Genomic DNA, 24,831 nt, shown 5'->3' on the forward strand with positions numbered 1-24,831 from the left:
ATGGAATAAAGATACTTTTGTTAATATAAAATGCTATTATCAGACATTTGACAAGGTAGTAGATTTAGTACCTCAGTAACAAAAAGAAAAAAAAGGGGGAAAACTGAAGATTTGCTTTTTGGCTGGAATTCATCAGGACTCAAAAGGAGTACAGAGGGAGATCTTCTAACAATCTCTTAAAATATTCTGAATCATGCACTTTGGATGGCGGTGGGGGGGGGTGTAGTGAGGAGAATGTTATCCCAATATTTAGCTCAGGTGTGGAAAGCAATTAAAATCACACAATTACACAATTGTGAAAGGCAATTAAAATCTATGGTGCTGTATGAAAAAGACAAGTAATTTTTAAATGATAATTTAGTAGTAATTTTTAAGCAAAGTAATACATTATTTTATTCCAAGCCTAAATACTTAAATTTGAGCATTTTTTCTCATGTCAGTTTCTGTTATCTGAAGCACAAAATTCAAATACATTACACCTGTTGTCAGTCATCCACCACACATTTATTAAGTTCTTCTTGTATTCTGGTACTGGATCCTGTGTGTGTTCAGGAGGCAAGAAATGCATTGCCCTTTCAGCTGTCTACACCTGCATGCAGGCCTCCTGAGTCCCAGGCTGCTCTGTTTTTACATTGTATATCACTACAACGATGCCCCCCTGGCTGACCACCACCCCAATCCCAAGATCAAGTTAGCTTTGGGCATTTTTTCATTTTAAGAGGGTGTCAGCGAGTGGATTGTACCTACATATTAGACTCCAAGTCTATCAATTTTTGGAGACTACTTCCTATGAGATTTAAGAAGAAAAAGCCCCAGAGAGAGAAGAGAGAGAGAGAGAGAGAGAGAGAGAGAGAGAGAGAGAGAGAGAGTGTGTGTGTGTGTGTGTGTGTGTGTGTGTGTGTGTGTGTGTGTGTGTGTGTGTGTGTGTGTGTGTGTGTGTGTGTGTGTGGCGGAATCGGCTGCCATGTGGAGGAATCGGCTATACTATCTGGTTCTCTTGAAATCTCAGGTGCACATTTAGCAGGGCTGAAAATGTTTATTCCTTAATAATAAAAAAAAATTTATTTTACCAATAAATGATTGACCAACTTCTCAAAGATGGAAAATTTTTATTAGATCGATGAAAAAGAGTGCATGCTAAATATTGTGGAATTCAATTGAAAAGATTTAAGGGTCTAGTGCCTATTAAAATGTACACTGTAAATAGAAAAAAGAGAGAGATAAGAAATGTTCCTTTTTAAGTAGCTTGGAATCCAGCATTTCTGCAAATCAATAGTAGTTTAACTCTATTTTGAGAAATAGAATCAAAGAAACGGTGGCTTATTTTGAGAAAAGGGGAAGCAATAAGTAAAATCACTAATAAGTTTTCCAAATAGGAGGGGTGAACTGCACATATTTATGACTGATAGCAGCACAGTCCCTTCATCTTTGTTTAGATTCCAGCTTACACAGTCATGGAAATCATCACTGTCAGATACATCCTCTCTGAATATGAAGGACAGTATACACATTAAAATACAGCATGAAAGTGATATTTAAAGAATATAAAGGCTAACTTCATGATTCAAGAAGTATGGAATTTAACCAAAGAAAATGCTTTATCAGATCTAATGCCTGCTGACAGGGGGAAACTCACTCAAAATGAGACAATAATAGGAAACTTTGTGATGGGGCCCATTAGCTCCTCAGATTTGGCATGGGAACGTAAAAATCCATGGGCTGAAGTAGTCTGGAGAATTCTAATTTAAAAAAAAAAAAAAAAAACCTCGGGAGAATTAAGAAATCTAGAGAGAATTGTCTTCTTGACAAAATTTTTACAAGTTTAATCTCTAGTGAGGCTTTTTAGCTGTCAATGATAATTCTGAGAAAGAAAACAGTAAATGACAATTGATATGTGACTCCATGTGAAACGGATTAAAATTAATACCTTTATGACATATTTCTAAAAAGAAGAAAAATATAGCAAAAGCTGACCATGCTACATTGGCATCAAACATTTGAGAACCAAAGAGGAAGTCAAACAATGTACAGGTTAATTTGGTCATTTTTTAAAAAATTGACATGTAAAGTGGCTGAACTGTCTGTCAGGTCACACTACTGGTTGACAACTTAGGCTTTGACACCAGTCTGACAGCCTATTCAGTGCTCTTATATTAATACTACAAGAGCCCATTTATTATTGCATAGCCCAGACAAGGTGCCTCGTGGATGTGACTTAGCAGGAACACCCAACTCCATGACCTTACTGCTTACACTTCTGTACATTCAAAATTAACTCTCCACCGACATCAAATAGTTTCAAGCTCTCTTACTACCCTTTTGCTTAAATGGATAAACAAATACTTTAACAAATAAGCTTACAGTTTTAACAACTTTACCTTATGAATTATCTAGCTAGAAAGTCAAACTAAATACAAGCGTCACATATCTAATACTTTCTATGTCTTCTGGTGTGTCTTGTTTGTTCCAATATAGCTCAGTTACTTACAGATCTTTCTTAGGGAAGTGTAAATTCTGCCCGCACCCTTCCTCATCGTCCTTTCTTTCCTTCTACCCTAAATTCCCCAGACTCCCAACACACACATTCAACTTGCAAAGTAAAGAGGCCATGAAAATGGTGAGACCTTAGAGGGAAGAGCTTTTACTTTATATTCTTACAGTAGATAAGTGAATTTCCTGAATTATAAATGAAACCTCTAGAGATATAAATAGAATAGTGAAGCTGCTATGAGACATGACATTCTCTCCCACTCACTCAATAAGTACTTCATAATTCACTTGAGACTGGCAAGTTCCGTAAAATACATTAATACAAAGACTTGAGAAGAATGTCAATAGCTTCCCTTGCACACAGATTTTTTAAAAAATGCCACATGGGAATATAATGGATTAATTCCAAAGTTGTTGAGTTTAGATAGATAAACAGAACAAAAGACAAAAGCACACATAGGCCAAAGTCATATATATTTTATGCCTACACAATGCACTTTTATATTGTGAACAGAAACATTTTATGTATAATGCTAAGTTGTATTTTTAAAACTTTAAAAACAGCTAGACTTTCTCTTTCATTTAATCTGATCTTCCCCTAATATAAAATGACTCAAAGAAAACATTGTGGCAAAAACCTAGGTTCTGAGTTCTCCTCCAGGTTGCCTGGCCTAAGGACATTTAGAAACATCTTCAGAACTAAGTGGATTATCACCATCAAAACTGTCACATCCATGGAAGAAGAAAAGCAATCATCAATCATCTTTCACTCCACTAAGTATATTTAAATTGCAGAATGCAGCTGCTCCCCAAAATTCCATCTCAGTGGTCTTTGTCATTTTACAGTTTACGCTTCTGGAAGAGTCAGTATGGCTTCTAGGACTCATGCTTTACAGATTTTATGGCACAGGGATTAGAGGTGCAGATTTATTTTTTTAATATGTTCTCTTTGTCTCTTCTTCCATAGGTAATATATTTGCTTACTTGCAGAGTAATTTTTCTTTGAAATTTATATTTAATAAGTATCTTAAAATGGCATTTCCTTTTGTATGCATAAAAAGTTACAAAGTTCACATGAGTAAATTATTAAAAATTATCTTATAATTACAACATAGATGATTTTGGTGATAACCTGAGTCATTCAAACTGTATTTAGCATGAACTTAATATCTATCACACTCAAATTTATTTTTCAAAATTGACATTTATTAAGTGAAATAGTTTATCTGGATGCATTAAAGTTAAGGACTAAAGGTTTAGTCGACTTTAAGGTGGAAAAATAAATGTGAGAAAAACCCTTTGATAATACTTTGATATTTTAACCACACTGATAACTTATCAGGTACTTTTATGGTATTTGGCTGATCTAGTTGTCTGAGTAGACCCTTCAACACTGTTTAATGCACATACTTCCCAATATCTAGTCTTTAATAAAAACAAACAAACCATGTTTTGGTATGATTTCTTATTCTGTACAAGTAGAGTTGAATTTTTTTGGAAAAAAAATTTATTTTGATTTATTGTGATTGTATAAACACAGCTAAGGGGGTGCATTCCCTTCTCTATTTTCTATTATTAGCTGCCTCCTGCAAGGAAGAACTGCTAATAACTTAGGGGTTTTATATTAGTAAGGCTTTGAAGTTCTGTTTCATTCATTAATCTGGTTATCGTTCAATCTGTCACTGCTTAAATAAATACTATCTCAGGGTCAGAAAGACTTATTTTACTGTGCAACCAACTGTTAATTAATGGCTTCTTAGTAATAGTATAGCCTAGTGCTCAAGAGCAAAGGCCTTGGAGTAAAAATTGGGTTTAAATTGTGGACGCAATATTTACAGCATAGATGACTTTGAACAATTTCTTCATCTGTGAAATAGAAATATTAATAGTACGATTCTCATAGTACATGTCAGAGGATTAACTAAGGTGAGGCATGAAAGGTATTTAGTACTTGCCTGTTGCTGTAGTAGTCATTATTTACTATTATTAATGGCCATTTAACTTATGATATCATTCAAAAATTAGTTACATAATTTTTCATATTCATATTAACACATATATTTTAACTGCTACATATGTCTCAATTTTACTCATAAATACATCTAATACATGGTTTTGTAACTTGCTGAAATTCAAATTCACAGTACACCAATACCCAGAAATGTACAAATTCAGTTTTGAATTTTTCCTACAGAATCCATATATCTATTGTTTTAATACCTTTACCTTATGAGTCATATGATTAGAAAATCAAATAAATGAGAGCTCCACATTTCCATTATCTGTCCTGAATTTGTCTTGTAGTGTTTTTTGTTTCAAATAATGCACAATTCAATAGCTAAAAGGAATTTATTTTTGCCATGTGGCTAGGGTATTTATGTATCTTCCTAAGGAAATTGTACAATTTACCCCCATTGTGTTGGCTCCTCATGGTTTACCAGTTCATTTAGTCAGTGCTCACAAATTAGTCTGTTAGAATGCTTCCCTGATTCAGTGTTGAGTTTATAGGAAATTAAAATGTATGTTCATATATAAGCACCCAAAACTGAGTTACATACCTGCATTCAGAAAAGGTAAGTTATCTTTTCCGTTCACACTTTCTGGGGCTGTACATTCACATACCAGTGCACACTAGGAAAGAATAAAGGAAATAAAATATATTTAGAAATAATCTAAATGAGAATAAAATTTTTATATATTTTGCAAAACATGAGGCTATGTACATGGTTTCAAAAAGTTTTGAACAAAACATTTTTGTAAAATTATTTCCAACCTTATCTTTACTATGAAATGCATTCACTTATGATTATTTACTTTCACTTATATGTAATATGGTTGTATTATATAATTACAGGCTTCATTTCTGTTCTAGTTAAACGCTATTCAGGAAACAAAAAAAGAGGAAAAGGATTGTCTCCAATGTGCTAGAGATAGGTTTCTAGTACAGTAACTCATATTTGATAAGCTGAGTTGTTTTGTGTTTCTTTCACCTGGGATGATTTCATACCACAAAACACAAATTATTTTCTAAATTCTGAGTAAAGACAACTTTAAATAAAAGATAAAATGTACTGAAGCACCTCATTACATAGAGCAAAAGTATACTTTTGTCTCCAGCGAAACAATGCAAACACTTGTTCATAACATATAAGGACCACTTATAAATAAGCTGGTCTCTGGAGTCCATGATTAACCGATTAAGCTCATGACCTTTACAGAACTGACAATTCTCTGAACAGAAAGAAAGAAGAGACATAGAAAAGCACATTGGCATGTTCCTAGTAAATCAACCATGATGGGAGAGAATGTTCCAGACAGTCCATCAGTAAGCGTGGTAAGAAACTGTAACTAACAAAGGAAGCAAAACATTCCTGGCCCCAGGAGGTTGGCAAAAAACCTATTTTTAGGTACACGTACTCTAGCAATTGTTTCTTCAAATGAATTTGCTTCTGTCTCTAGCCAAAAATCAAACAAAAATAAATAAATAAAATGGGCAGGAGAAGGAGGAGACTGAATTTTCAGAGCAAATATGCGAGATACAAACAAGTAAATGGAAACAAAACAACGAACCAATGAAAAGCCCAGAAGGTTCTTTTGGTGAGAAATTCTAACGGGGTTGATCAGCCATCCTTCTGTAGGTCCTGCATGGCTCTGCTTAAGAGACTCCGAGGGTGAGACCACCCTCCCCAGCAGTTTCTATCAGAATTTCTTCGGCTATTTCCCAACTGTTCTCTCTGTCTCCCTCCACTTTTCCTCCCCCAGACACTGTCCCCCTTTGAGGATCATTGACATTGAGGTCATTATTAATGACGGAATGTATACTTTCTACAAACATTTTGAGGAGGAAGGCAAATTATTCTAAACATTGATTTAAATGTTACTTTATTCTTATAGTCCACTACTCATTCATCAATCATAACATTCATCACATTACTCTCAGTAAATTTCTTGACAGGGAAAAATGTGTTTTCATAATTTCATAATTGGGGTCCCACTTTATTGAAAGAATGAGCAAACTACTCTTAAAATTTTGTGATTTCTAAATCATTTTCCTGATCACCCGGAAGTCAGAGGTAGTCCCTTTTTTTAATGCACACTAGTTTGGAAATGCACTTCCCAAATCACTAGGGCAATGTGCAGTGATGCCTAGACATATTTAAAATTCTTTATTTTTCCCACTTCCCAGTATTTCCTCTACTCCTTTCGGCCTATGTAAGGCTGTTAAAATAAGTATTTTATTCATCATATCAGGTGTCTGCTCTAGCACGTATGATGATTATTTATGGTCTAATCAAATCCAATATTCTCAGACTGTTTTGTAAATTTTTTCATGATTTATCCCTGATACTTTTTCACATAATAACTAGGTATACAGCTATGAGTCATCTTCCTTTCCAAAAGAAGATCATCATTTACAGTATAACTTACAGGAATGGTTTAGACTGAAACTTTTTAGTGAAGAAGTAAATAATTCACAGAGATGAGGCCATTATTGAAATACTGTTTTCCTGCATGGAGGCAGCCCTGTCTCCTTGTAATCAAAGACAACTTTATATTCCCTAACAGAAAGTCTGTATTATTTTTATCCAATTGATAAAAAAAAATGTGACTTTCATACACTCATATCTTCCATACAAACTGGAAGGCAGACATTTAGGACAATTTCAACTTACTAGCTTTCTTATTTTGTAATTTTATAGTATTTTAAAACCCTATTATTCAGAATGCTCTCAAGATTTAAAGCCATGGTACATAAACAGAAAATATCCAATAAATAATAATTTTTTTTATATTTGGACTATAATTATTGTCTTCAGTTGTACTAACTTGAGCTGTGTAACCTCTGTGTCTCTATTATACTGAAAGTTTTTTGAAGACAAGAACCATATTTCTTTTGCCTATTTTATTTAATTTTTTTTACTATTGACTCTAGAATCATTTTCACACTATGCTAGATGCTACAGAGAATGTAAAGATAAAAATGATGTGGAATTTATGTTTAAAAAGGCTCAAGCTATATATAATGTTATTTACTAAAATTGTGATAGATATTTGCAGTGTTACACACCTATATGGTTGTAATGACTTCACATTTGTGATTATGAGCAGGAATAGTAAATATCACATGCTTTTTGTGCCACACATAGCTCCATAAGTCTTTTGATTTCAATGAATACTTAAAAAACTGTCATTTGACTTTAAGTGGCCAAGGAAAAAAAACATAAAAATAAGAAAATAAAAGTCCTGCAGCTTAATAATTTTGAATATCAAATACCGTATCAATTTTCCATGCAATGGGCCAGAAAATTAGCCAAATTTTAAGAAAAATGATAATATATCGCTAAATAAATCCATCAGAGATTAATAATTTCATATATATTAGTTTATTTTTTAGATTGTGATTCTCAAAGATTGGTCCAGAGTTCCCAGGAAGACCTTGATCCTTATGTAAACATGAGAGTAAATATGAGCATCACTGTGCTTAGGTGATTCATTCAGTCTCGTGACTTTAAATACCATCCAAATACCATATGCCTCACAAATATATAATTCTAGCTTGAATAACATCCCTTAATTCCACACTTAAACATACAACTGCTTGCTTACATCTGCATTTGGATGTTGAAGAGGAATTTCAAACTTAACATCTCAGACTCTCCTGTCTCCATCTGCTTTTTCTAGTTCTCCTTATCACAACAAATGGCAATTCCATTCATTACCTGTCTTTTGCACTTGGAGTCTGATCACATTTAATTTCCTCTGTTGATACCTCCCTCTTCCTACTCATCTTCATTTCAAGCTTGAATTTTGGCAATAACCTCTTCATTCTTTTGTCTTCACTTACTTTCAAACCATTCTCAATATAGCAGCCAGAATGATCTTCTCAAAACATAAGTCAGATCATTTCACTTCTGTGCTCAAAAAGTCCCAACTGGCTTTAGCTCAGAGTCTAGTGGTCTACAAGGGAGTACATGATGTATTCCCCCTGCCTCATGAACCTCTGTCCTCAACTCCAACCACTCTCCTGCTCAACCCTTCCACTCCATCACACAGGTGTCTTTGATCTTCCTTCAACACAGCATGCATGCTGCCATCTCAGGACTTTTGCTCTTGATATTCACTCCAGAATTCTTGTTCCTGTCATATATCCACATGGCTCACTCCCATATTTCCTGAAAGTTTTAGCTCAAATATCACATTATCAGGGAATCTTTCTTTGACCATTCAGTATAAACGACCACACCAACACTTCCCCATTCCTTTTCCCTGTCTTATTTTTTCTATAGCATATAGTACCATCTGATCAATAATATATTACTTGTTAATTTGTTAATTGTTTACTTCCTCTGGAGGTGGCATCTGTTGCTGAAACTGCAGAACCTAATAGAATACCCAGAACATAGGAGGGAGCATTGTTTGATACATAAATGACTGCGAACACCCTCTAAAGGTAAGTAAGCCCAGTTGTATTGTTTTCAATTTTATGTTTGGGCAAAATAATGCGATGGAACCTTTTGAGACTTTTGCTATTCAAAGACTCCACCTTTTCCCTGTCTGCTGCTGATCAAAGTCCACTGAAAACACTGCTTCAAAGAAAGCGGGTAGGATAACCTGAGAAGGGCAGAAGATCATCAAAATACTAAAGTTATGTTCATAGTCAAAAGGAAATGTATTATTGCTCTACTTGTATCATCTTTGCCAGTATTTTTGTAGAAATCACAATCACTTTGATCACCAGTACTGTGCCACATGCAAAAATAACATAGATATCAAACAAAAAGAGGAGACAGGCAGAAGCTGAGCTGAACTCGGCTCATCCACAGCCTCACTGGATGATGCTCCTAAAAGTCTTCCCACCCTGACAAGAAGCTGAGTCATTTCCATCGCAGGGCAAAGGAAGGGTTGTGCTCAAGGGGAAGACTTTGGCTGTCCCTGTCAATCCTGTTGGCTGGTGCTTACTTGGGTTTTCTAATTTTTCACCTGATTTCATAATTTCACTTCCTAGTTCTCCTTTCTCTAGCAACATTTTTTTGACAACTTCAAAGGTTGTTTTCTAAATGCCTTCCTCTTTCCCTCACAATCCTACAATCCTCTTTCCATCCCTATTCCTTTCTTCATTTATTGACCCATTAATTGGAAGAGCATTATTTGCAGCCAAATATTTTCTCTTCTATAAAACAATTTTGGATTTTACCTCTACAAAGTAACATTGACTTCATTCATTCATTCACTTTTCCTATGTGTCAGACTCTGTTTTAGACTCTGAGGATAACAGAGATGACAAAATAAACCATACAGTTTTCTCTCCTGAAGCTAGCGAGGTAAATCAATAATAAGTGAGACAAACAAGTAAAATACATATGACATTGGACAGTGACAAGTACTAAAGACAAAAAAATAGTGCAGAGAAGGGAGATAGAAAGTTTTGGGGTACACATTGCAATTTTAGATAGGGTGGCAGAGAAGGCTTCAGCAAGAGGTAACATTTTGCACAAAGACCAGAAGGAAGTAAGGGAATGAACCACACGATTACCTGGAGAAAACACTTCAAAGGTAAACTGAAAAACAAAGTATGAGAACTATGCATTGAAATCTGGAATGTTTCAAAGAAGAGTAAGGAAGACAACAAGGCTGGACTGTCCGGAGCAAAAGAAAGGCTTGGGAATAAGGTCAGGGAAGTAACAGGGGCCAACTCCTGTACAACTTTATGAGTTACTTCACTGACAGGATTTGAGTTTATACTGAAAGCTGAGAAGCCACTGGAAAAAAAGGCTTGTTCCAAGCTACGTTTGAACAGAATCATTTTGGTTGCTGTGTTGAGAATAGACCACAGTGTAGAGGGTGGGGTGGGGGATCAGTGGAGGGGAAAGGAAGAAAACAGAGAGACATTTAAGAGACTCACTTTTAAGACACTTCAGGCATTCCTTGTTTTACTGTGCATTGCATTATTGCACTATGCAAATAGTGCATTTTTTACAAATTGAAGGTTTGTGACAACCCTATGCCAAGCAATTCTATTGGCACCATTTTTCCAACAATGTGTGCCCATTTTGTGTCTCTGTGTCACATTTTGGTAATCCTCACAATATTTCAAACTTTTTCATTATTACTGTATCTGTTACGGTGATCTGTGATCAGTGATCTTTGATGCTACTATTGTGGTTGTTTTGGGGTGCCATGAACCATATCCGTATATGATGGCAAATTTAATCAATAAATGTTGTATCTGTTCTGACTGTTCCACCAGCTGTTCCCCTGTCTTCCTCCCTCTCTCAGGCCTCCCTTTTCCCTGAGACACAGCCATTTTGAAATTAGGCCAGTTAATAACCCTACAATGGCCTCTAAGAGTTCAAGTGAAAGAAAGAGTCACACATCTCTCACTTTAAGTCAAAAGCTAGAAATGACGAAGCTTAGTGAGGACAGCATGTTGAAAGCTGAACAGTCAGCAAAATTGTGAATGCAGAGGAAGAATACTTGAAGAAAATTAAAAGTGCTACTCCAGTGAACACACCAATGAAAGAAAGCAAAACAACCTTATTGCTGATATGTAGAAAGTTTTAAGGCCTAATTTAGAGCAAGGCCCCAATTCTCTTCAATTCTATTAAATCTGAGAGACAAGAGGAAGGTATAGAAGAAAAGTTTGAACCTAGCAGAGGTTGGTTCATGAGATTTAAGGAAAGAAGCCATCTCCATAACATAAAAGTACAAGGTGAAGCAACAAGTGCTGACATAAAAGCTGCAGCAAGTGTTCCAGATGATCTAGCTATGGTCATTGATGAAGGGGGCTACATGAAACAACAGATTTTCAGTGCAGATGAAACAGCATTCTGATGGAAGAAGATGCCATCTAGGACTTTCATAATTAAAGAGGAAAAGTCAATTCCTGGCTTCAAAGGTTCAAAGGACAGGCTGATTTTCTTGTTAGGGGTAATTCAGTTGGTGACTTTAAGTTGAAGCCAATGCTCACTTACCATCCTGAAAATCCTAGGGCCTATAAGAATTATGCTAAATCCACTTTGACTGTGCTCTGTAAATGGAACAACACAGACTGGATGACAGCACATCTGTTTACAGCATGGTTTACTGAATATCTTAAGCCAACTCTTGAGATCTACTGCTCAGGAAAAAAGATTCCTTTCAAAATATTACTGCTCACTGACAATGCACCTAGTCATGCACTGCACCCAGTCACACGAGAGTTCTTTTTTTAAATTAATTTTTTAAATTTATTATTAGTAATCAGAAATCTTCCAACAAAGAAAAGCCTAGGACTGGATGGCTTTACAGCTGAATTCTGCCAAACCTTTAAAGAATTAATACCACTTCTCTTAAAGCTTTTCCAAAAAGTTGAAACAGAAGTCACTGTCCCAAACTCATTTTATGAGGCCAACATAACTCTGATACCAAAACCAGATAAAGATACAACAGAGAAAGGAAACTATAGGCCAATATCCTTGATGAACATAGATGCAAAAATCCTAAACAAAAAACTAGCAATCAGATTACAGCAACACATCAAAAAAATTATATATACACCATGATCAAGTGGGATTCATCCCAGGGATGCAAGGTTGGTTCAACATACACAAGTCAATAAATGTGATAAACCACATCAACAAAACCAAGGGAAAAAAACATGATTATCTCAATCGATGCAGAAAAGGCATTCAATAAAATTCAACATCTCTTCATGATTAACACTCTCAACAAATTAGGTACAGAAGAAATTTACCTCAATACAGTAAAAGTCATTTACAACAAACCAATCACTAACATCATGCTGAATGGGAACAAGAACAGGAACAAGACAAGGATGTCCACTCTCACCACTCCTATTTAACAAGGTATTGGAAATACTAGCCACAGCAATCAGGCAAGAGAAAGAAATAAAGGGCATCCATACTGGAGAAGACAAAGTCAAACTGTCCTTGTTTGCAGATGATATGATGTTATACATAGAAAAACCTAAAGACTCTACCAAAAAACTCTTACAGCTGATTAACAATTTCAGTATGTTGCAGGATACAAAATTAACACCAAAATCAATTGTGTTTTTAGACTCCAATCACAAACTAGAAGAAAATGAAATCACCCAAGAATTCTGATGGAGATGTACAAGGAGATTAATGTTGTTTTCATGACTGCTAACATAACATCTATTTGCAGCCCATGGATCAAGGAGTAATTTCAATTTTCAAGTCTAATGATTTAAGAAATTCATTTTTGTAAGTAAGGCTATATATGCCATAGATAGTGATTCCTCTTATGGATCTGGGCAAAGTAAATTGAAAACCTTCTGAAAAGGATTCACCATTCTACATGCCATTAACAATGTTCATGATTCATGGGAGCAGGTCAAAATATCAACATTAACAAGAGTTTAGAAGAAGTTGATTCTAACCCTCATGGCTGACTTTGTGTGGAAAGTAACTACAGATGTGGCAGATAGAGCAACAGAACTATAACTAGAAGAGGCTGAAGATGTGTCTGAATTGCTGCAATCTTACAATACAACTTTTTGTTTGTTTGTTTGTTTGTTTGGTGGCTGGCCAGTACAGGGATCCAAACCCTTGACCTTGGTATTAGAACACTGTGCTCTAACCAACCGAGCTAGACAGCCAGCCACATGATAAAACTTTTAACAAATGACAAGTTGCTTTTTATGGATGAGCAAAGAAAGTGGTTTCTTGAGAGGAATCTATTCCTGATGAAGATGCTGTGAACATTGTTGAAATGTTAACTAAGGACTTAGAATAAGTATATAAACATAGCATATAAACAAAGCAGTGGTAGGATGTGAGAGGATTGATTCCCAATTTTAAAAGAAGTTCTCCTTTGGGTAAAATGGAGCATCACATGCTACAGAGAAATTTTTCATGAAAGGAAGAGTCAATCATTGTGGAAAACCTGATTATTATCTTAGTTTAAGAAACTATCACAGTCACCCCAGCCTTCAGCAACAACCACCTTGGTCAGTCAGCAGCCATTAACATCAAGGCAAGACCCTCCACCACTGAGAAGATTATGACTCGCTGAAGGATAAGATAGTCATGAGCATTTTTTAGCAATAAATTATTTTTAAAGATATGTACATTGTTTTTTAGACATAATACTATTGTACACTTAATAGACTACAGTATACTGTAAACATAACTTTCATATGAACTGGTAAACCAAAAAATCTGTGCAACTAGCTTTATAGTGATATTTGCTTTATTGTGGTAATCTGGAACCAGAACCCCAATATCTCCAAGCTTGTACGGTGAGAATATAGGTGATAGAGAATGTTGTTAGCAGTGAAGGAGTCACAGGTGGTTGGACTCTGGATTTATTTTGAAAGTATAGGTAACAGAATTTGCTGATATATTGGCTGTGAGTATAAGAGGAAGAAGTCAAAGAAGTCTCCAAAATTTAAAAAAAAAATACTTTTGGCTACCTAATGCAACAGTAACCTAAAACATTAGCTTTGTAAAAAGATAATTTTAGTACTTATTTTGTAATCTTTTCTGTCTACTGCTATGTGATTTTAACATTTTACCTTTTATGTGTGTATATATCAAATAATAGTATGAACCATCCTAATATGGTGAAAGACCCTCTGAACAATGCTTCCTTGATGAGAAATATGTACTAGTAATATGATTTGAGGAAATAAGTGAATAAATGTAAGTGAGTGGAACAAATTTAGATTTTCATTTGTATCTTATTTCATGCTCTAGAATTTATGTAAGTTTCAAAATTAAAATGTAGATTTCATATTAGGAGTATCATTAGGGACTGAATTGTGTTCTCCAAAATTCTTCTGTTGAAGCTCCAATCCCCAAGGCGACTTTATTAGGAGAAGAGAGACTTTATGGAGATAATTAAGATTAAATGAGGTTATAAGGTGGGCCCTTAATATCCTATAGTTCCAGTATTCTTTCAAAAGAAACAAACACCCATATCTTCTTCCACCCCCCTCCCCTCATCTCCCATGCACACACAGAAAAAAAGGTCATATGAGGATGCAGCAAAAAGGCAGCCAGCTGCAAGTCAAGAAAAGAGCCCTGACTAGGAACTGAATTGACTGGCACTGTGATCTGAGCTTCCCTAACCTCTACAACTGTAAGGAAATTAATTCCTGTTCAAGTCACCCAGTCTATAGTATTGTGTTATGGAAGCCCTTCCTAACTAATACAAGTGTCTCACTTGTATCTGCTTCAATCTGCATGAGAGATAACATGTATGACTCTCATGGCACTTGACTTTGGTACTAAAAGAAGTTCCATTTTTTTCTTCCCAATTCATGTAAACCAGGGAGAAGGATGTTATTTTAGGGATAACCTCTATTTGGGTTATGTTCTCTTTTCATGTGTGTCAGTCATTGGGGACTTAAATCACCATTAGCAACAGATTGTGTTAATATACTTCATATAGATTTCATTCAGCAGATCTACAGAAGAGTCCGTGCATTTGCAGTTCTAAAAAGCACTCCAGATGATTCTGACCATGCTTTGAAAAACACAGAGGTAAAGTTATTCCCATATAGCTTTTCTAAATATCATGCATATTTGGCCTTACTACATGTTCTTCATTCAATCATAAATATTCTTAGGAATCATGAAGAAAGTTTAGTCCCTTTATAAAAAATTTGCAAAAGGTCAGTTTTACTAAGAATCCAGACAGGGTGAAGATGATGCCAAAAATGTTTGGTGTGTTTACCATGTTAGTCAACATACACAGTGTGTATGGCTACACTGTCACCACCTATTTCTAGAACAGCTTAGTTAGGTCCATTTTAAGTTCATGTTACTGAACCAGAAACATCATATTTGGCTTTATTGGGTTATATCTCTAGGTATCAAGTTCTCCATTTATGAAAAAAAACAACACAATTCAATTTGTACTACCATATACTAGTGACATAGTCTAGAGTCAAGGGGTGGACAGCTTTAAGGAGAATAGAGAATTGCCTAGTAATAGATTCAGGGTCAGAGAAAGTAGCTTTACTTTGAAATGGGAAGTGTTTCTGCTACTGGTCCCCTGGTACACTGCTACAGGTCCAGGTATAATTATCTGCCTGTTTCTGCTCTCAGCCCTCAGCATAGCCTCTAAATCCCCCCTCCTGCATCTTGATACAAGTGTTCATGGGGTGGTAACAAAGATGTCTTATATAAAATTCCAATGGGAATAAGAATGAAATGAAAGGACCTAGCCCCAAGACAGTGGTCTTGAATGCACAAATCCAAAGAGGATTTGCTGCAAAATTTCACCATGGTTCTGACATTTACAAGCAACCTATTTAAACTTTGGGCCTACTTGGAATATTTTCATAATCAGGGATATGTTGCAAGAGGAGAGGAGGGGGACAAAGAACAAAGTTTGAGACAACAGAGAAGAGTGTAGCCTATTCTGAGGCAAGAATAATATGGTTTTTGAAAGAAAAACTTAGATTTTTTGTGAGGTTAATGATTTGTTAAGTATTAGACAAACACCATCTCCCATGTAGATGTTTCCTAAATACCAAAAATCAGATATGCACTAAGATAAGGGACACTAAACCAGGCCTGATCATGAAAAAAAGAAAAATGTTCATTTATAAAACTTTTCTTCTAAGATCAGGAACAAGACAAGGGTGCCCACTCTCACCTCTTCTCTTCAACACAGTACTGGCAGTTCTAGCCAGAGTAGTTAGACAAGAAAAAGAAATATATGGTGAAAGGTGCACATCTAGTTTCATTCTTCTGCATATGGATATCCAGTTTTCCCAGTACCACTTATTGAAGAGGCAGTATTTTCCCCAATGTAGATTTTTCTTACCTTTGTCCAATATCAGATGGCTGTAAGCCTGAGGGGTGATTTCTGGGTTCTCAATCCCACTCCACTGGGCTGAGAGTCTATTTTTATGCCAGTACCATGCTGTTTTGGTTACTATAGCTTTGTAGTATAATTGAAGTCAGGTAGTGTTATGCCTTATTTTTATGCCTTATGTTATTAGGCTTTATTTTTCTGCTCAGGATTGCTTTGGCTGGATGGGGTCTTTTGTTGTTCCATATGAATGTTAAGATTGATTTTTTACATTTCTGTGAAGAATGTCATTGGTATTTTGATGGGGATCACATTGAATCTGTAGATCACTTCGGGTAGTATAGACATTTTCACAATGTTAATTCTTCCAATCCAAGAGCATGGAACATCTTTCCATCTTTTTGTGTATTCTTTAATTTCTTTCAGAAGTGGTTTGTAGTTCTTGTTGTAGAGGTCTTTCACCTCCTTGGTTAGATCGATCCCTAGTTATTTTATTTTTTTGGTGACAATTGAAAATGGGCTTATTTTCTTTATTTCTGTTTCTGTTAGTTCATTATTTAAGTATATAAATGCAACTGATTTGGGGGCATTTATTTTGTATCCTGCAATGTTACTGAAATTATTAACTAGCTCTAAGAGTTTTTAGATAGAGTCTTTAGGTTTTTCTATATATAGTATCATGTCATCTGCAAATAGGAACAGTTTGGCTTCATCTTTTCCAATCTGGATTCCCTTTATTTCTTTCTCTTGCCTAATTGCTCTGGCTAGTACCTCCAGTACATGTTAAAAAGAAGCGGTGAGAGTGGGTGTCCTTGTCTTGTTCCTGTTCTTAAGGGAAAAGCCCTCAGTTTTTCCCCATTCAGAATGATACTGGTGGTGGGATTGTCATAGATGGCTTTTATTATGTTACGATATTTTCCTTCTATACCTAATTTGTTGAGAGTCTTTATCATGAAGGGATGTTGAATTTTGTCAGATGCTTTTTCAGCATCTATTGAGATAATCATATGGTTTTTGTCCCTGAGGTTGTTGATGTGATATATCACATTTATTGACTTTCGTATGTTGAACCATCCTTGCATCCTTGGGATGAATCCCATTTGACCATGGTGTGTAATTTTTTCAATGTGTTGCTATATTCTGATTGCTAGTATTTTGTTGAAGATTATTGCATCTATGTTCATCAAGGATATTGGCCTGTAATTTTCTTTTTTTGTTGTGTCTTTATCTGGCTTTGATATCAGAGTTATGTTGGCCTCATAGAATGAGTTTAAGAGAGAAACTTCAGTTTCAATTTTTTGGAATAGTTTGAGGATACTTGGTACTAATACCTTTTTAAAAGTTTAATAGAATTCAGCTGTAAAGCCATCTGGACCTGAACTTTTCTTTGTTGTAAGATTGCTGATTACTGCTTCAATCTCACTGCTTGTTATTAGTCTGTTTAGGTTTTCTATCTCTTCTTGGTTCAGTCTGGGTAGTTAGCATGTGTTTAGAAACTTATCCATATCTTTCAGGTTTTCATATTTGTTGTCATTCAGTTGTTCATAACAGTCTCTAATGATTCTTCATATTTCTGTGATTGTAATGTCTCTCTTTTCCGAATTTTATTATTTGGGTCTTCTCTCTTTCTTTCTTTCTTTCTTTCTTTTTTTTTTTTTTTTGTTAACCTAGCTAATGGTTTGTCTATTTTATTTATCTTCTCAAAAAACAAACTTTTTGTTTCATTGGTCTTTTCTATTGTTTTTTGGATCTCTATTTCATTTAGTTCTGCTCTGATCTTAATTATTTCTTTCTATCTACTACTTTTAGGATAAGACCTGAAACTGTAAAATTACTAAAGGAAAATATAGGTGAAACACTTCAGGAACTAGGTCTGGGCACAGACTTTATGAACATGAGCCCAAAAGCACAAGCAACAAAAGAAAAAATAAACAAATGGGACTATATCAAACTAAAAAGCTTCTGCACAGCAAAGGAAACAATCAACAGAGTGAAACAACAACCTATAGACTGGGGAAAAATTTTTGCTAACAATGCTTCCAACAAGGGATTAAAACCAGAATATACAAGGAACTCAAGCAATTACACAGTAAAAAAACAAATAACCCAATTAAAAAATGGGCAAAGTAGCCAAACAGACATTTTTTGAAGGAAGACATACAAATTGCCAAAAGCTACATGAAAAATGCTCAACATCACTAGTCATCAGGGAAAGGCAAATTAAAATCACACTGAGATATCACCTCACCCCAGTTAGACTGGCTATAACCAAAAAAAGATGGTGAATAACAAATGCTGGCAAGGATGTGGAGAGAAGGGAACATTCCTGCACTGTTGGTGGGACTATAAATTAGTAGAACCATTATGGAAAACAGTATGGAGGTTTCTCAAACAACTACAGATAGATCTTCCATATGATCCAGCAATCCCACTTCTGGGTATATACCCAGAGGAATGAATATCATCATGTCAAAGCAATACCTGCACTCCCATGTTCACTGTAGCTCTGTTTACAACAGCCAAGATACGGAACTAACCTAAATGTCCATCAATGGATGACTGGATAAGGAAACTGTGGTATATATACACCATGGAATACTACTCTGCTGTAAAAAAGAAAGAAATTCTCACATTTGCAATAACATGGATGAGCTTGGAGAAACTTATGTCAAGTGAAATAAGCAAAGCACAGAGTGATAAATACCACATGTACTCACTCATAAGCGGGAGCTAAGAGAGAAAGAAGGAAGGAAAGAAAGACCACAGTGGTGCATTGGACTTGCAGAGGGAGAGAACACACCTAGGGATACAAAGTGGAATGGGGGAATGGGGGAGGAGAGGGAGGTTGGGGATAATTGGGTGGGGACACAGGCTACAACTGCAATTTGTGGCAATGGGCATGCTGCCAGTATGGATCTGGCCTTCACATCTTGGGCAAGGGGTGACAATCAGCTTTGCATCACATGAATATTCATAACCAATAAAAAATAAATAAAAGCCATCAAAATAAAAAAGGAAGAAGTGAAATTGTTCCTGTTTGCAGATGACATGATCTTATTTATAGAAAACCCTAAAGACTCCACCAAAAAACTGTTAGAAGTGATAAATTCAGTAAAGTTGCAGGGTACAAAATCAACACACAAAAATCAGTAGTGTTTCTTTATATAAACAATGAACTATCTGAAAAAGAAATTAAGAAATCAATCCCATTTACAATAGTATTTTTTTTTTTAAGTACACCTTGGGAGTAAATTTAAATGAAAAGATGAAAGACCAATATAAATTGTAAAATGTTGAAGAAAAAAATTGAAAAAGACACAAATAAGTAAAAAGGTATCCTGTGTTCATATCACCCAAAGTGATCTACAGATCAATGCTATCGCTATGAAAATTCAAATGTTGATTCTCATGGAAATAGAAACAACAATCTAAAAATTTATATGGAACCACATAAGGTCCCAAATAGCCAAAGGAAACTTGTTCAAAAAGAACACAGCTGGAGGTATCACATTACCTAATTTCAAGATCTATTACAAAGCTATAATAATCAAAGCAGCATGGTACTGGCATAAAAACAGACACATTGACCAATGGAACAGGATAGAGAGCCTGGAAACAAACCCACACTTTTATGGTCAATAGATTTTTGACAAAGATTCCAACAACACACAATGGAGAAAGACAGTCCCTTCAATAAATGGTGTTGGGAAAACTGGATATCTACAAACAGAAGAATGAAATTGGATCCTTATCTCACACCATATACAAAAATTAACTCAAAATGAATTAAAGAGTTAAACTAAGACCTGAAATTGTAAAACTACTGGAAGATAACATAAGAGAAAAGCTCCACAAAATTGTCTAGGCAAAGATTTTTGGCTATAACCTCAAAAGTACAGGCAACAAAAGGAAAAAAAAAAAAATGGGATTGCATCAAACCAAAAAGCTTCTACACAGCAACAGAAACAATTAACATGAGTGAAGAGACAACCAACAGATTGGGAGAAAATATTTGCAAGCCATATATTTGATAACAGGCTAGTAATCAAAATTTTTAGGGAACTCAAAACAACTAAATAACAAGAAAACAAAAATCCCAAGCAAAAAATAGGCAAGGTATCTAAATAGATACTTCTTAAAAGTATGCATATAAATGGCCAACAGATATATGAAAAAATTCTCATCACCACTGATCATCAGGGAAATACAAATTAAAACCACAGTGAGATACCACCTCACACTTGTTAGAATGGATATTCTCAAAAAGACAAAAGATAATTAGTATCGGTGAGGGTAGAGAAAGGGAACATTAGTGCTGTGTTGGTTGGAATGTAAATTAATATAGCCATTATAGAAAACTGCATGGTGGCTCCTCAAAAAATTAGAAGTAGAACTACCACACGATCCAGAAATCCTACTTCTGGGTATATATCCAAAGGACTTGAAATCAGTATGCTAAAGAGATATCTGCATTCCCATGTTATTGCAGCAGTAGTCACAAGATATGTAAGCAACCTAGGTATCCATCATTGGATAAATAGATAAAGAAATGTGGCATATATACACAATGTAATACCAATCAGCCTTAAAATGGGGAGAAATCCTATTGTTTGAGACAACATGGATGAACCTGGAAGAAATTACACTAATTGAAATAAGCCAGGCATGGAAAGACAAAAATTGAGTGATCTCACTTATATGTAGAACCTAAAAAAGTTGAACTCATAGAAGTAGAGAGTAGAATGATGGTTGCCAGAATCTGGGGAGGGGTTGGATGGGGAAAGAGGAGATTTTGATCAAAGGGTACAAAGTTTCAATTAGACAAGAAGAATAAGCTTTAGTGATCTATTGCACAGAATGGTGACTATAATAAATAATGATACATTGTGTATTTCAAATAGCTAAAAGAGTAGACTGTAAATATTTTTGCCCCCCGAAATAAGTATATAAGGTAATGAATTTTGTTAATTAGCCTGATTTAATCATTCTATATTGTGAACATACATCAAAACATCACATGGTACCCCACATATACATATATAAAATTATTTGCCAATTAAAAATAAAATTATTTTAAATGCTCATTTATGAAAGTAGGAATTCTAGTGCATAAACAAATTCATCTGTCTCAAAAAACCTATTAGTAGTTTTTAAGTCTGTTTCATGTGCCTCAACTGCCTCAATAAAATAGTCAATTGCATTCCTAATAAGGAAATTTAAGCTATTATTTATATCAAGTTTCTTTTTCTTAGAGAAGAGGAAGCAGAAAGAAAGAGAACATCCTAAATATATATATTTATGTGCCTCAGGCCTTTGTTCTGGCACCATCCTTTCTCCAGAGCTGTCCTTCCATTGTAGACTATTTACCTCTTCTTTCTCTGCAATTGCATAAAGCACAGGGCTCTTGTTAAACCTGTCCTCCTTCACACACACAAAAAATGAAATCCAAATTAAAATTGCATCTCTTTTCAAAGAAGGTGTTGGGAGTAGAGAACAAGTTTTTTTGGCAATAGCCTTCCTAGAATTTTCTGTGCATCTCATGCAGGGTTAATTATAGTAGGATGCAACTAGGATCAATACTTTTATTCCAACTGAGAAGAGGCAGTGTCAACAGGGGAGCTGGCAGTAAAGAGGAAGGTGTTTCTGAATGGTGCATGGCTGCATAGTTCTATGCAAATGGGACCTCTGGTTCAGAGACGAAGCTCACATATTATACTCCAATTGCAGAGCTAATTTCTTATTTAGCTTTTGAAAGATGAGATTTCAAACCCCACAGAGGTGTTGGTAACACAAGCATCTGGCAAAACTGATCATTTCTAATTAAATTTGTGCAATAAACTGACCAAGATCCTACCTTTTGTCCCTGCACATCTGTCGTGATGTGGTCAGCTTCCCCATCTTCAATCTCCCCCATCTTCACAACACTGACTTCTATGGTGCCAACTACTTTGCCACCATCTAAAGTTCTGCAATCAGAAATAAATAACATGGAAAGGTAAGAATCTTCTCTCTCTTCAAAAATATGTCCAAAACACATTTGTTTCTGAAAACCACCAACATTGATATTTACTTCATTTGTTGTAATTAAACTACTTTAATTACAAACACAGCAAAACATGTTAATTTGTGTGAGTGTGGTTTTTAATTTCAAATGAAAATTAGCCATGAATTTCTGGGGTAAGAGTATAGACTGTCGAAACTACTTCATGAGGATGAATCCACCTGAAGGCTCTCAGGAGTAACCTCAAGGAAGAAATAGTGTGTAATGGATCAACGCCCTATTTGCAACCATCAAATCTATACAATAGCATAAAGCACAGCCTGTCTACACCAACTGCATGAAATATTGTACATGTCTATCACTGAAACTATAGCTGAATAAAATTGACAAAAGTATCCCTATATTTCTCTCTAACCAGGACATTGGCTACAAAATCTGACCTTGTGCATTTTCCCTAACATCATTTCTCATTCTAAGAGACCAAGTGAAGAAGATTCTTTTCTAGTAAACATAAGTTAAAGTACATGTAAAGCAGAACATAAACCTAGAGCTCATTTAGTACAACTACTTACTTTTCAGATAAAGAAATTGAGACTCAAAAAGATGAAAAGACTTTTCCAAGTTAGAGTGGCAAACCCATGTTTCTACCTTCTTTGAGTCTTGGTTATTGCACAACTATCCCATATTTAATGATGATGGTAATTTTATTACTAAGATTTTCATCATCATTTGTTTCATCAGTATAAAAATTTTATGGTTGGCAATAATAATGAAAGCTAAAAATAAAATTAATAACATCATACGTTAAGATTCTCTAATTTCTTTTCTGGGCAAGAAAATCTACAGAATAAATAGAAATACTGTGTGACACATGATGATATTTTTCCCTTAAACTTTATTGTGAAAATGGGTAGTGAGCCATCCCATAGGTATAATGTGATACTATAATTTCTATCTAAGCTGAACTGATTGGATAACAGCATGACAATGTTTTATTTATTAGTCATACTCTTTTCTGAAATTTGTTTTTAACTTTAATCTGAATACCAATGGTGTCTTTCTTTCAATCAATTCCTTCTAAATGCTATTTTATTATTAGAAAACAGATAATTACCCTGTTGTAAGAATTAAATTATGTAAGATGATTAATGTAAAATGCTCAGCCTTAAACAAGATAATTTTTTCCTCCTCCCCTTCTTCATCCTAGCAGTAGCAATGGAGCAGCAAAAACAGAAGTGCTATTGTTATTAATATATTAAATTACATTCCATTTCTTTCCAGAAATATTACAGAAATAGGTATTCAAAACTACAGTAAAAGTGTATAGGATTCCGTGGCATATGCATTTCAACAGTGATGAAACGTTCATTGGAGATAGAAAGACTAAGTAATAACAGATGATGTTATGAAGCTTACATTCCTGGCAATGTAGAGAACATAAATTTATAACTAGCTGCAAAGCAACTGAACCTTTCATAAATGCTAAAGTTGATGAATAAGCAATGTATTATGGGAGTACACTTCTGAACTATAGTTCTATCTATTCCCTTTATAAAAGTATCTGGACATAAATATATACATACACATATATACATATATACATACATATATATACATATACATATATACATACACACACACACACACACACACACACACACACACACACACACACACACACACACACACACACACATATATAAAACACACACACGCAACACTGAACACTCAGATATATAAAGCAAATACTATTAGACCTAAAGAAAGAGATAGGCCCCGATACAATAATAGTTAGGGACCTGAACACCCCTCTCTCAGCACTGGACAGATCGTCTAGACAACAAATCAACAGAGAAACAGAAGATGTAAACTACACTTTAGAACAATTGGACTTGACAAATATCTACAGAACATTTCATTCAACAACTACAGAATATACATTCTTCTCATCAGCACATGGCATATTATCCAGGATAGACCATATGTTAGGTCACAAATCAAATCTCAACAAATTTTTTAAAAGTTGAAATCATTTAAAGTATCTTTTCAGATCAAAATGGATTAAAACTGGAAATCAATTATAAGTGAAACTCTGGAAACTATACAAACACATGGAACTTAAACAACATACTTCTGAACAACCTATGGGTCCAAGAAAACATTAAACAGGAAATAAAGACATTTCTTGAAACAAATGCAAGTAAAGACACATCATACCCAAACTTGTGAGATACAGCAAAAGCAGTACTAAGAGGGAAGATGATTGCAATAAATGCTTATATCAAAAGAACAGAAAGATTTCAAATAAACAACCTACTGTTACACCTCAAAGAACTAGAAAATCAAGAATAATCCAATCCCAGAATTAATAGATGGAAATAAATAATTAAGATCACAGCAAAACTAAATGAAATGGAGACCCCAAAAATGAAACAAAAAATTGATGAAAAAAAAAGTTGTTTATTGAGAAGATAAACAAAATAGACAAACCATTAGCTAGGCTAACTAAAAAAAAGAAGAGAGAGGACCCAAATTTAAAAAATCAGAAATGA

General features: G+C 34.9%; 1 protein-coding gene across 4 annotated transcripts in view; it reads right to left on the reverse strand.

The window, feature by feature from the left end:
* The window catches only part of INPP4B (inositol polyphosphate-4-phosphatase type II B), a 349,938-nt gene that overhangs the window by 213,866 nt on the left and 111,241 nt on the right, over positions 1-24,831 (reverse strand). For all 4 annotated transcript variants that reach the window (XM_063108552.1, XM_063108553.1, XM_063108554.1 and 1 more), the window contains 2 exons: positions 22,133-22,244; positions 5,049-5,121 (listed from right to left, as the gene is read on the reverse strand). In XM_063108552.1, the coding sequence (XP_062964622.1) occupies positions 5,049-5,121; positions 22,133-22,192 (133 nt within the window). In that variant the 5' untranslated portion in view covers positions 22,193-22,244. The remainder of the gene's footprint in view (positions 1-5,048; positions 5,122-22,132; positions 22,245-24,831) is intronic.

This window comes from Cynocephalus volans, chromosome 9, assembly GCF_027409185.1.
Source record: "Cynocephalus volans isolate mCynVol1 chromosome 9, mCynVol1.pri, whole genome shotgun sequence".
In the NCBI taxonomy this organism is placed as follows: domain Eukaryota; kingdom Metazoa; phylum Chordata; class Mammalia; order Dermoptera; family Cynocephalidae; genus Cynocephalus; species Cynocephalus volans.